The sequence below is a fragment of the Phascolarctos cinereus genome, unplaced genomic scaffold (genome assembly GCF_003287225.1).
Source record: "Phascolarctos cinereus isolate Bilbo 61053 unplaced genomic scaffold, phaCin_HiC Scaffold_4;HRSCAF=312, whole genome shotgun sequence".
In the NCBI taxonomy this organism is placed as follows: domain Eukaryota; kingdom Metazoa; phylum Chordata; class Mammalia; order Diprotodontia; family Phascolarctidae; genus Phascolarctos; species Phascolarctos cinereus.
Genome location: NW_027555847.1, coordinates 130418258 through 130432552, shown reverse-complemented (window position 1 = coordinate 130432552; position 14295 = coordinate 130418258). Strand labels below are relative to the sequence as shown.

At 42.1% G+C, this 14295-nt stretch overlaps 1 protein-coding gene across 2 annotated transcripts in view; it reads left to right on the top strand.

The window, feature by feature from the left end:
• The window catches only part of CACNA1H (calcium voltage-gated channel subunit alpha1 H), a 157637-nt gene that overhangs the window by 117101 nt on the left and 26241 nt on the right, over positions 1-14295 (top strand). For both annotated transcript variants that reach the window (XM_078152594.1, XM_078152593.1), the window contains exons 24-25: positions 4544-4695; positions 12595-12704. In XM_078152594.1, the coding sequence (XP_078008720.1) occupies positions 4544-4695; positions 12595-12704 (262 nt within the window). The remainder of the gene's footprint in view (positions 1-4543; positions 4696-12594; positions 12705-14295) is intronic.

The following is a 14295-nucleotide window of genomic DNA, read 5'->3' as shown; positions in this document are numbered from 1 at the left end:
ATTGGTGATTTACAGGATGATATAGGACAGTATACAGTAAGTGTCAAATATGTGATAGAGAATAATAATGTTGTGGGAAGTCAAGGGAACAAGAGCTTAGTGTGGGTGAGGATAGTCTAGGAAGGCTTCTGAGAAGAGGTGGGTGCTGGAAGCTTTGGGGAATGGAAAGGGAGCAGGAAGATTCCCTTGGTTTCTCAATGGAGAGAGAGAGAAAGAAAGAGAGAGAGAGAGAGAGAGAGAGAGAGAGAGAGAGAGAGAGAGAGAGAGAGAGAGAGAGAGAGAGAGAGAGAGAAAATGAGAGAGAGAATTTCTAGAACATATGTATTGCCCTTTCAAAAGCTAAAAACCATTTCCCTTGCTTTCCAGGCATCCTCCCTAACACAGGTATTTCTGTGGTCTCCTAGGGCACTCACCTTTCCACCTCCTTTGCTTTCTAGCATTTCCTAATGAGGCAAATATCGGAGCAGCTCAGCCGGTGCTATTAGGCCAGAGGGGAGAGTGTTTCTGAGAGGAAGCCAAGAGCTTCCCTGACCCTTCTTCATCCAAAGTAAGGCAGGAGAAAGGAACCTTTGGAGAAGGGAGGCTCCCAGGGGAGCCGCCCTCCAGGGCTGTCAGAAAAGGATTAAAATGTGGAAGGGAAACAAACCCAAGGAAGATGTAGGGGAGGAGTCCACTAGCTTCTCCTCCCTGTCCTGTCCCCAGCCTTGTCCACCTTGGCCCAGCCTTATCTGCAGCTGAGAGCTCAGTCAATGGACTGTCAACAGGCATTTTTGAAGTACCTACTATGAACTGGGCCTTGAGCTGGGGAGGAGCTTCCATTCTACTCAGGCCTGGGTGAAGACAGAGAAATGAGTTTTGTAGTGATATTGACCCTTGGTGTGAAGGTCAGGGCAGAGATAAGAAGAGGCTGCCCCTGCCTTCAGTTCTTGGCCTCCTAGCATCACTGAGGATGGGCTTGATCACTTCCCACTGCCTGCTCCCCTGGATTCACCCCTACTCTGCTCCAGAATGCTCTCCAGCCTTAGACCTCCTGTATCTCACCCTCTCCTCAGCTACTGGGGCCCCTTAGCATGCTCAGCAGGGTCCCAAGGAGCATGTGTAGCCCCTTGCAGCACTGAGCACCAGGTGCCTTTCTTAGCCTTAGAGGCCATGCAAGAGGGGATCTCTTGTATTGGTGCAGTGTGGAGCCTCGGGGCTCCTGTTCTCTGCTATCTCTCCTACACTAAGCCCTTTTGCTGTCCCAGATGTCCTTGGATTAAGGACATGGGCTTTTTATCAATAGCAATTGGCTGTTGCATGGATCAGAAAACCTGATGGATCATGGCCCCAAACCACCAATCCTTCCTTCCTACCATAACCTCTGCATAAGCTCTCCTCTCTTCCCATTCAGCCCCTGCCTGTGCATGCTGCGTGTTTGTGGTGATGCCCTGTATGACCATAGTACATAAGTGCCTTGTGACCATCAAATGTTTCCCTCTGGCTTTCTTGGAGTTTCCAAATTGAAGTTTCTTTACCATATATTGACCAGCTCAGCAATGCCCCAGCAGGCTATATTGATGTTCTCTCTCCTTCCAGACCTCCTTGAGTGACACCACCTGGAATTCAAGGCTTGGCTATCACATTTACTGGCTTTGTGACTCTGGGCAAGTCATTTCTCAGAGAGGAAGCATGCTATGGTGGAAAGAGTGTTGGACTTAGGATCCTATGTCAGATTCTTACTATCTGTGTTACCCTGGGCAAGTCACATGACCTCACTAACAATCAGTTTCCTTATCCATAAAATGGAGAATTAAAAAAAACAAAATCCCCTCTCCCTCAGAGGGTTATTGTGCTCATTCATTGTAAGAATATTTGTAAAATGCTTTGCAAACCTTAAAGCTACTGGGTTTTGCCAGTTCTGCAATTCTAGGCTCACCTTAAGTCTGAAAAGAGTGACTGGTTTGTAGGTGCCCATTCTGTGTTTTTATAGTGGCTACTCAGCTACTTAGCAAGTTCTGCCTTACCTCCACCCATGGCCAGGAAGAAGACAGAACTCTCCTATCTCCTATCCCATCCCTCACCTCTAATACAAGTGGTCTTGACCTTTTTGTATCAGAGACCCCTTTTGGCAGTCTGGTGATGCCTATGGACCCCTCCCTTCTCAAAAGAATGTTTTGTTCCTACATTGGTAATTGAGGAAATGCTCAGTTTCATTTAGAAGTTAGCAAAGATTCAGATGTAATATTTTCCCCATCCAAGTTCCTTGATCCCCTGAAATCTGCCATGGGTCCCAGGTTAAGAATCTCTGCTCTAATACCATGATAATTCAACCCAATCCCCATGTCCCCCTGATTTTCACAATGAAATATTTATATACTGCTTTAACATTTGCAAAGTACTTTCCCTATAAGATAGGTGCCTTTATTGGCCCCCATTTTACAGATGAGGTAACTGAGGCAAAGAGAAGTTAAGTGACTTGCTAGTAAGTATCTGAGGAAGGATTCAATCTCAGGTCTTCCTGACTTATATGGTCCAGCCCTCTTTCTGTAAGGCCACCTACATGATAAACCACTTCCCTGACTCTCAACTTTGAAGGCTCATTTATTGTCATCAAAATGGCTGTTCAGGGCCCAGAGCTAGGATTGTACTTCTGGCCTTTTGGGTCAGCAGGCACTGGCCCCAACTGTCCCCACAGGCCCTTTCTCTGGGCACACCCAAACAACACCCAGGTCTATTGGTACCAACTATAGACTACAGAGAGCGAGACAGTGGAGAAAGAACATTGGATCTTCTCAGGGTTCCTGGGTTCAAATCCCACTTCTGTGAAGGGCTGACTACATATGTAACCCTGGGTAAATCGTTTAACCATCATAGGTTTCCATTTCCTCATCTGTAAAATGAGGGGGATACGTACATTGAAGTCTCAGCTCTTATGATTCTGTCACTTACTAGCTGGGTTATTGTTGCTCTTTAGCTGTTTTCAGTCATATCTGATTTTTTGTGACCCCACTTGGGGTTTTTTTGGCAAAGATACTGGAGCAGTTTGCCATTTCCTTCTCCAGCTCATTTTACAGATGAGGAAACTGAGGCAAACAGGGTTGAGTGACTTGCCTACAGCCACATAGTTAGTAAGTGTGTAAGGCTGGATTTGAACGTGGGTCTTCCTGCTTCCAGGCCCAGTACTCTACCCACTGTGCCACCTAGCATAGTATATAATATCCTCATATACTGACTGATATCTATTAGGGCAACCAGCCCTCTGAACAGTCAGCTGTCAGTTATCCAGGGCCTAATGCTCCTCCATGGGGATTATCCAGACCCAACAATTCTTTTCCTCCTCAAGAGGGAAGCTTGGAGGGGGCAGCTAGGTGGTGTAGTAGATAGAGCACCAGTCCTGGATTCAGGAGGACCTGAGTTCAAATCTGGCCTCAGACACATAACACTCACTAGCTGTGTGACTCTGGGCAAGTCACTTAACTCCAACTGTCTTGCAAAAAAAAAAAAAAGAGGGAAGCTTAGTCCCAGGGGAAGAAGGAGTAAATTAGAGCCAGTCAAAAGTTGAAAGTCTAGGTCAAATAGATCAAATTTCGATGACCTCCTGTGCTGTTTGTACCTCTCCTTAATGTGGATAATTGAGAGACGGCTTCTTTGATCTACTACAGCTGTTGTTTATAGGATCATTGATTTAGAGTAGGAAGGGGCTTCAGAAACCATTACCGAGCTAGCAGGGGCAGCTGGGTGGCACGGAGGATAGAGTGCAGGGCCTGAAGTCAGGAAGATTCATCTTCCTGAGTTCAAATCCAGCCTCAAACACTTGTTAGCTGTGTCACCTTGGGCAAGTCACTTAACCCTGTTTGCCTCAGTTTCCTCATCTGTAAAATGAGCTGGAGAAGGAAATGGCAAACCACTGGAGTATCTTTGCCAGGAAAATTCCAAATGGGGTCACAAAGAGTATAAGGATACATAGTTAAAAAAAAAAAAGGGCAAAAGACCTCAGCATTTTTCAAAGGCACTATTGGCAGACACATTTGACCCAAATGCACCCTTCGTCCTCCTCTTGTGCTACCCCAAGCAGGCCAAAGGTGTGGAAACATTTGGTTCTTCAATCCTCTCATCCCCACACTCGCCCTTCGGTTCTTTCCTCTGGTCCTTTTCCTTATATTTCTGCACTTTTCAATTCAGGCCGGGCCCCGGACGGCTCAGAAATCCCCAGGAAAAAGGCTGTCTTCACAGGAATCAGGATCCTCTAGTCACTCTATCGGGAAATGTGTTCACAAAAGTTTCCTGGGCACAGAGATCGGGCACTTCTGAGAGTTGGGATGGGAAGTCTGGGAGCTGGTGGTGCTGGACGGGCAAGCATTGCATGGAGGGTGACCCAGTCCAGGACGCTCAAAAGTTCCCGATCTGCCTCCTGGAAGATAGATACCAGGCCCTGATTCCCCAATCGGGAGCCATGGGAAAAGGGCAGGAAGGAAACGTCAGTGGCTATACCCCATCCTTGCCCTGCTGTGGCTGGTGTCCAGAACACTCACCAGCCCCTGTGCGTTCACTTCTCTCTCCATAGAGGCCCAGCGTAGGCCATACTACGCTGACTACTCGCCCACCCGGAGGTCCATCCACAGCCTGTGCACTAGCCATTACTTGGACCTGTTCATTACCTTCATCATCGGAATCAATGTGATCACCATGTCTATGGAACACTATAACCAGCCCAAGGTAAGGATCAGGACTTAACTCTCCTTGTCTGAGAGCAGCAGGATGGTGACGTGGAGGGCCTCTGCTGCCTGCCAAGATTGCCTCCATTTCCATCTTATTGCAGCAGATTTTATTAACCTCCCCTGACCCCTTTGTCCTCAGCTGTTGTTTGGCTGTGCTGGGGGAGATGAGAAGGAGTAGACCTGGGCCCCACCCACAATCTAGAGCCAACCTGATGAGGAACGCACCTGGGCCCTGTGCTCAGGTAGGCCGTGGTCTGACTGGGGAGTCAGGACCCAAACGTGACTAAAAATGGGCCAATATAGTGAATGTACCAGCATGTGGTGCAGATTGTAGGAAGACTGTAGGACATCACAAAAAGGAGATCATCATAGGCCAGAGTGGTCATGGAAGCTGTCAACTCATTTTGTTGTGTGTAGAAGGAGGGTCTAGGATATGTACAGAATCCTAGAATGTACCAAAGTTGGCCTAAGTTCCATTTGGACCCTAGTGCCTGTCTGGTTCAATAGCATCCCCCTGGTCACAAGCTATCCCCTGGAGCCCTTCCCATCCTGGCTACCAAAGGCTTTCCAGATATGCCCAATGAAGCCCTACCAAAGAGAGGAGAGGTAGGGGGCATTCTCTGCTTCAAGGAGACATGAACCCCATCAGAACATTTGGAGCTCATGAGTAAAAAGCTTTCATCAACGGCACATTTCTCCTTTCATTGCCAGGCAGCTAGCCTTGTTTGTTCTCAGGCCTAGAGCACCTGATCCTAGGTCTTAAGGTGGCTCATTTACTCCCTCATAGAACTTGGTACAGTTCAGGAAGAAACTGGTATAGTGAGAGTCAGAAGACCTGGGCCCTAGTTTTCCTTTAGAGAACCCTTAAATGAGTCCCTTCCCCTCTCCAGGCCTGTCTTCCCATCTTTAAGATAAAAGGGCTGGAATAAATGGTTACTGAGCTACCTGCTAGTTCAAACGTTCTACATGCTCTATTTGTTCTAAGGTCCCTTCTAGGTCTAACATTCTATGATCTCGACCCTAAGGCTTCTGTCCAAATGAATTCCAGTTAGCAAACATTTATTTAGAATCTACTATGTGGAAGAAACTATGGTAGGGACATTCTAGGTTCAATATTCTAAGTTCCTCTCCAGCCCTGATGTTCTATGACTGCGATTTGTTAATCACTCATCTTCATTGCCTAATGAATTAATCTCCAAAGTGAGGTATACAAGATGCTCCATTGTAGGGGAGAGGGGGGAGAGATGGATCACCTAGGTCAACTTGCTCATTTTATAAATGAAAAAATGGAGGCCCAGAGAAGGGCAGCATGGTGCACAGGCTGGCAGAGGACCACAGGGACAGTGGTTGCTGTAATAAGGATTTGTATTCCCTTGTCTGGCTTTAGCTCTTAACTACTCAGTAGTCTTATCAATGACTTGGATGAAGGCATAGGCAGCATGTTTGTCAGATTTTAAGATGGCATGAAACTAACACATTGTAGGGCAAAGTAAAGATCTGAAAAGATTTCAACACATTAGAATAATAAGATGAAACCTCTCAGAGGTTGGCACTCTAGGACAAAGTTCTATTCACATTTTGGTAGTTATGGTTTGATACCACAGTTGAAGAACAAACCAATGAAGATGTAAAAGATAGTGTAAGGGAAAGGTGATTAATAAATCAGAGTCCTGTTTCAGATGAGGAGGTAGATGAAAAGTTTTTTTGGTTCTTTTTTTTTTGCTGGGTTCTTTTTTTTAATCAGTCAAAACAGAATTCTGGGAGTTGTACTTGGTGTGGAAGGAGAATGTGTGTGTGTATGTGTGTGTGTATGTGTGTTTGAACATGTCAGGGCTAGTGTTTAATTAAATAGTATTCATAAAGCAAGCCATATTCTACTTTGATCTCTGGCACAGGGCTTATCTAGCACAGAAACATTTCCTTTCATATTAGGGTTGGATCCTATTCCGTAGTAGTCACCCTATCATTTGGCTAGGTCACTTAGGAGAATTATCACTGTCTGCTTAGAAAGAGGAGATTTGGAGAGAACAACATTAAATGCACTGTATCAGGATATTATGGAGAGAAAACTCACTAATCATGAACTTTAATGTAAATGGATTTAGTTTGCCCATGAAAAGAAAGAGTTGAAGACTAGATTTGAAAACACAGCTCAATAATACATTGCACACCAAAGACATAAGGCTGTCTATAGACTTACAGTGGGTTTCTTAAATAAAATATATAGAGATCCATTGAATAAAAAAAGAGGAGCTGCTGCTATAATTTCAGGGAAAAAAAAACAAAGCTAAAATGGATAACTTCAAAGGAAACAAGCAGGAAAACCACATTATGCTTGAAGTCACAACATACTATAAAATAATACCAATATGGCTAGTTGGCATATCAGGTAGAGTTCTGGACTTGGAGTTAGGAAGACTTGAGTTCAAATCTTGCCCCATATATTTATTATGTGACTTTTGACAAGTCACTTATCCTCTCTAAGCCTCAGCTGCCTCCTCTGGAAGGCAAGCTAAAAATACCACCTACTTCTTTTTTTTATTTTTTGGTGAAGGCAATTGGGATTAAGTGACTTGCCCAGAGTCACACAGCTAGTGAGTATTATGTGTCTAAGGCTGGATTTGAACTCAGGTCCTCCTAATTCCAGGGCTGGTGCTCTATCTACTGCGCCACCTATCTGCCCTAAAAATACCACCTACATCACAATGTTGTGAGGATCAAATGAGATAATGTAAAATGTAAAGTGTTTTGTAAACCTTAATGAAGTATGCAAATGTTATTGTTGATAACAATAATAAATATGTTTGCACTGGATGACATAGCAACTAAGTATTTAAAGGAAAACCTAACTGAAATGCAAAAGATGCAGATAGTAAGGCATTAGTGGTAAATGTGAAAATAATGAACACAATTAACATAAAAATGTTAACAGTTTCAGAACTTAATAAATCTAACAAAGTTAAAAAAAAACAGAATTGGGGAGAATGTTAGAAAAACTGAATTGAAAGGCCTATATGGAAATCATTGAATATGACTTTTAGTGTGCTCATTTGGGGAGCAATCTTGCTACTTTCACCAAAAAAAAAAAATCATCATGTTCTAAGGCCCTCCTAAATAAACAAACCAAAAAAATGAAATTAAGTGAATAAAGGCAGAAACTTTAAACCTCTTACAGACTGCCAGTAAAAATAGTAAGCAATAAAAGAAACATGAATGAAAGATACAGACCTAAAGATACAGAGACTAAAAAACCATATTCTAAATATTGGGTAAATCAATAAGTGTGAAAAACAATAAATATTACATCAAAGTGAGTGATAACAGTAATAACATACCATTGTTTCTGGGATGCAGCTAAAGTAGTCATTAGAGGCAATTTTTATCCCTGAACACTTACATTAACAAAAGAGAGAACTAATGAACTGAGAATTTGTTTATTAGAAGCCCAACAAATTAATAATCCCCCCAAAAAAACATGAAGAAGGAAATTTTGAGAATTAAAGCTCAAATAGAATGAAAAATGGAAATTAAACTGATTTTAACAAACCAAAGAAGCATATGTTTTAATACCAATAAAACTGAGAAATTGTTAGCTAATCTGATGTCCCTTAAGTAAAAAAGAGAAAGGAAGACCAAATTTTTTAAAATAAGGCAGAATATCATAACAAATGGAGATACAACAACAATTCCATTAAAACAGAACTGAGCATTTTAATGACATGGATGAATACCTATAATATAAAATATCCAGATTAATGAAAGAGAAATTGAGAACTGAAATCTCTATATCTCAAAAAGAGAAAATGAGCAAGCTATAAATAAAATTCAATGGGGAAAAATGTGCAGAACCAGGGGGAATTATAAATCAATTATATTTGTTATTTTAAAAAATAATCTCCATTAATACCTAAATCATTTTCAATAACAAAGAAGGGAGTTTGCCAAAAGAAAAAAAAGCCTGCTTGTTCAAAATAAAGCATAGCTCATTAGGTACCTATACTCTACAGATCCTCTGCAGACTCGAGTTCAAGTAGTGAGGATGTAGAATGGTAATTTATCTGCCTTGGCTCAGTCTCCTCTCTCCAGGACAAAAACTAGAAACTTCCTAAATTAATTCAAAGTGAGGCATTCAGTGGCTTTTCATGCTAAAAGACCTAGGCAACGAATAACAGTAGAAGATTTAATCTGAACGGAAATAAGCAAAAGGGAATGGAAAACAATTTCTAACACATTTTGAATGGATACATTTTCATTGCTCTTCCCCCTGACTTTATCTGGGACTCAAGTTCCTTCATATGAGCATGGTTTTAAGAGGAAGCCAAGGGCAAAGACTCGCTACACTGGGATTTCACTCATACTTAGAGCTAAAGATTTCAGTAAAGAACTGAGTCTCTGTCCAGAATCACCTCCTTTGGGGGCAGAGTCAAGATGGCAGAGTGAGAGAAAGCATTAAAGTGCAGCTTGCCTGCCACTCCTCATCAACAAAGATTTAGACTATACATATTTGTAATGGGTTTAATTTTTCTTGACTTCTTAATGGATGGGGGGTGGTGGAGAAAAGAGGAAGGGAGATAATAAAGAACTGAAAATAAGGGGCAGCTAGGTGGCCCACTGGATACAGTACCAGCCCTGAAGTCAGGAGGACCTGAGTTCAAATTTGGCCTCAGACTAAACACTTGACACTTACTAGCAAGTGACCCTGAGCAAGTCACTTAACCCCAATTACAAAAAAAAAAAACTGAAAATAAGAGGGAGGATGAAGGGAGAGAGGGAGGGAACAGGGAGAAATGAAGAAGAGGATAGGGAAAAGGAGGAAGGAAGGAGAGAGGGGGGAAAAGGGAAGAAGGAAGAAGGGAAAGATGGGGGGGAAAGGAAAGGAGGGAGGACACTGAAACAATTCTGATCAAGAAAGTCAATAAAAAATTACAGTGAGTCATTTTTCCAGCCCAGGGCAGCTTAGGAAGACAGACAGAGGGATGTACAGACAATGAGGAAGAAGTCTTAGAAGATTTTGTATGGCATTGCACCCAGGGACTGAGAGATGATTGAGACTGGGCATGGGGCAGGAAGCATTATAACAGAAAGAGATCCCAGGGGATTCTCTGAACAAGCATTGGGTGCAGGAATGGATGCCATCTGGCAGCTCTGTCACTCACTACCCAGTTCTATGTCACAGATCCAGGGCAGAGAGGAGCAGTCACAAGCTTTGATTCTAGTGGTGTATTGAGCAAGGAATAAGCTCAAAAAGTAAATGATAGTTGTTTGGCTCTGATCCAGGAGCAGAGCTCAGCATCTGAGACCAAAAGGGAGACATCAATTCAATTATTATGAACCTACAGAGCATCCCAGTGGGCTAATAGTGGCTGAGTCCAGCAGTTGTCTACTGAAACTCCCAACTAGACCCAAACCTGGGTCAGGAACTTGTAGACCAGAAAGGCAGTGAACAGACCTACTCCTGGATCACAGCACTTTGGGAACACTGAAAACTTGTAAGACCCTAGCTGAAGCTGTGAAATCATTTAAGGGGAAAGGAAGGGAAGGGAATAAGAATTACGTAATGCCTACTATATTCCAGGCACTGTGCTAAGCCCTTTCTACAAATAACTCAATTGATTCTCACACCAACCCTACAAGATAGGCACTATTATTATCCCCACTTTAAAAATGAGGAAACTGAAAAGTTCTTGATCAGCCAAATAGAAAAGAAATTATAAAAGACAAAATAATTCCCTGCTAAGATTGTCTTTTACCTCTTCTGTATATATCTCATATGTACCTATTCCTTTACATGTCTCTCCCATTTGTAAGCTCCTTCAAGGCAAGGACTGCTCTTGCCTTTCTTTGTATACCCAACACATAGTTCAGAGTCTGGCATGTAGTAAGTGTTTAATAAATGTTTGATGATTGATTTATATATGTTTTTATCATATAAAAACATTTAAAATAAAATTTTCACAAATTAAACATTGTTGCCAGAAGAAAAAATATTGGATGTGGGAAATCATGGTATTATATTATATTTGATTAAAAAAAATCTAACACACTTTTTTGTACTGTAAATAACTGGAAACAAAGTAGACACTTATTAATTGGGGAAATAGCTAAACAAATTGTGGTATGTGAATGTAATAGAATATTACTATGGCATAAGAAATAGTGAATATGATAAATATCAAGAAGCATGGGAAGATTTATATGAACTGACACAAAGTGCAACAACCAGGGAAACAATAGATACAATGACTACAACAGTATAAATGGAAATCAAAATTGAATAGTGAAAATTTTGAATGACTAAGCTAGGCCACAAAGAAGAGAGATAAGAATCTACCTCCCTTCTTCCTTTGCAGAAGTTGGAAGAATGTAAATATAGAACCTAGCATAGAACATTCAACTTGGCTGATACGGTGCTCAGTTTTACTGAACTATTTTTGTATCTCGCTTTTCCATTCCTTGTGTCAAGGGGTGTGTGCCTAGGAAAAAAGTGATATATTGGGAAATGGAAGCAAAGTGAAAATAAGCTATCAACAAACTAAGTCTGACATCTATAATCTACAGGGAGTTTATACAAATCTTTAAGATTAAGAACCATCCTTCAATATATAAGTGGGCATAAATAAGCAATTTTCAAAAGAAGAAACATAATCAACCATCTGGGAAATTATTCAAAATTATTAATATGCATGGAAATGCAAATTAAAACAACTCTGAGTTGTCACTTTATACTTGGCAAATTGGTAAAGATGCTGAGATGAAAATTTTCAGTATTGGTGAAGTTGTAGGGGTAAAAGGAATGCTAATTCACTATTGATAGAACCATGAACTGTTCCCACTCTTATGGAAACCAATATAGAATTATAAAATAAAGATAACAAAATTATTCCTACTGTGTGACCCAATGATGTAACTACTAGGTGTGTACCTCAAGGAAGCTATGAACAGGAAGAAAAGACCCACCAATACAAACAATATTTAGAGTAGCACTATATGTAGTAGCAAAGGTTGGAAACAGACTATGCCTAGGATAAGGAAATAAGTGAATAGGAATGTGGAATGAGAAGGTAGTGGTATGTTATTTCCCCACAAGAATGAAAAGTAAGAAGGATCCAAGGATGTATGAGAAGATATGTATGAAGTGATTCAAAGGGAAGAAAGCAGAACCAGAAGAACGATATACACATTGACTGCAACTATTAAAGAGGACATTTTTACAATGTAATGGTTAAATGTGATCGATAACTTGGTACTGTCTTGTTAAAGTGTGCGCAGCCTTCTTTCAGCACATGGGGCTGAAATATAGGGCTACTTGTGTGAAGTGATAAAGGACCATAAGATCACGAATCAAGAGCTGGAAGGGGCCTCCAAGGTTAAGTTCACTCCCTCCCCCCTCCATTGAGTTCATCCCTAGTTTTGAAAAAACTGCCTTCTGTGTTACATTGCTTACATTTTCAGGAGTGTATTTTGTGTGTCAAAACAAAAATTTTCCATAAAAAGAAAAGTCCCACTTTGTACCTATAATGACATCTGGCCAAAGAAGGAGAGGGCTATGGGGTCTTATGACCTTATAAGAGCCATGTACAGTAAAACAAAGTGTATTAGGGTCTAGCCCTAGCCCCTGCTCTGCCTCTCCCCCACTCACTATGGGACATTGGTCAAATCATTTCTCTGGGAATGAGTTTCCTCTTCAATAAATGAGTTGGACTAAATCACAGAATTGGTGTCTCAGATCCCTAAGAAGGGCTTTCAGAGCTCATCTAGTCCAACCTTCTAGTGAACAGAAATCCCCTCTGTACAGCCCTGACAAGCGAATGCCAGAATAGGCCTGAGATGACCTCTAAGTATCTCTGGTGTCTCATTTGGTCAAGGGAGTTGAACTAACCACTGGGCTTCTTTTCAGTCCCTAGATGAGGCCCTGAAGTACTGCAACTATGTCTTCACCATCGTCTTCGTCTTTGAGGCTATGTTGAAACTGGTGGCCTTTGGGTTCCGTCGATTCTTCAAGGACAGGTGTGTGGTGAAGGGGAAGAGGGTGGGGATGAAGGGAGCCCAGACTGAAGAAGAAAGAGAGAGGACAATTGCCCAAAGTGGGGATTGGATAGGGAAGAAAGGAGACAAGGTTAAATACAAACTTTTTCATAACTGCAATTCTGGGAAAATGAACTCTGGAATAGAGTCATTACTCTGCCTTCTCTAAACAGAGCCCATGTAGGGAATTGGGTAATTAATGGATCACTAAGTCTTTCTGGTCCCCTCAGCATCTAGAGCCTCCCCCTCTAAGGTTACTAGCCCATTACCCTATGTGTACCTTATATCTACTTATTCATTTACAAGTTGTCTCTCCCTGTTAGAACATAAGTTCTGAGAATCATAGATTTGGGGTTGGAAGGAATCTTAGAGATAAAGTCCAACCTCCTCATTTTATAGACAAGGAAACTGAGGCTTTAGAGTCCTTGTCCAATACAAGACTGTCTTATCCAAGGCCAAAAAGTGAGCAAGTATCTGAGACGGAATTCAAACTCAGGTCTTCCTGACTAAGTGCAATGCTCCATCCACTTCACCATGCTGCCCTTGAAGACAGAGATTATTTTTGCCTTTCTTCATATTCCAGGGCTTAGCACAGTGCCTCATGTACAGCAAATGCTTAAGAAATGCTTATTGTTTGATTGATTGATCAGTCCAGATGAACAATGGGGGAAACAGAGGAGAAACAGACCCAGGGCTTGGCTTCAGGGAACCACAGACTTCTGGTGAAAGACAGAGAAGGGTCGGGGCCACAACTGCTGAGAGTAAAGCCACAGACTAAGGGAAGACAAGGCTTATATCCAGAAAACCTCAGCTGAACAGGACAGGGTGGTCCACAGTCAGTAATTATAAGTGTTAGCAGGACATCTGAGGCTAGAGATATCACTGTGACCTCTGGTGGTCAGAGATAGCTTCCCAGAGGAGCTGGTCTCTACATGAAAGGTAGGACTTTGATAGGGTAAAAGAAGAATGGAAGGCATTCCAAGTGGAGTAACAGCTGAAGGAAGGCTCAGAAGTGGAAATGAGACTGGGTCAGTACCTGTTTGTATGGGGGGCTGGGCAGAGGAAGGAGACAAGGATAGGGGTGGAGAAAAGGAGAGGAGGTGGTAGAATAATGAAAAGGCCAGTTTAAAGTATAAAAGGGGAGGGGTATGGACTTTATTCTATAGGCAGTGGGTCCTTGGGCAGGAAATGATGAGATAAAAATTATGAGAGCCAGTGACTTCACTGTATTTGATTGTCCTGGTAGGCGAGAATTCTATGCTGTGATATAGTGGAAAGAACCCTGGCCTGAGAGTCTAGAAACCAGATTTGTAATCCATCTCTACCCCAAATCCCTGAATGACCTTGGGAAAGTCATTTTTCTTCCCTGGGTCTCAGTTTCCACCTCTAGAAGACTAAGGTCTTTTTAGCTCTAAAAGTTTCAGCTTCTCTCCACACGCTACCAAAAGGGTTTGGGGGATATGAGATGAAGTCAGGAAGTTGCCAACACCATGGTTAAGGGTGCCTAGAACCTAATTTCCTTTGGGAAAAGGAAAGAGATAAATTGGGAGAAGAAGGGAGGGTTAGGGGCCTC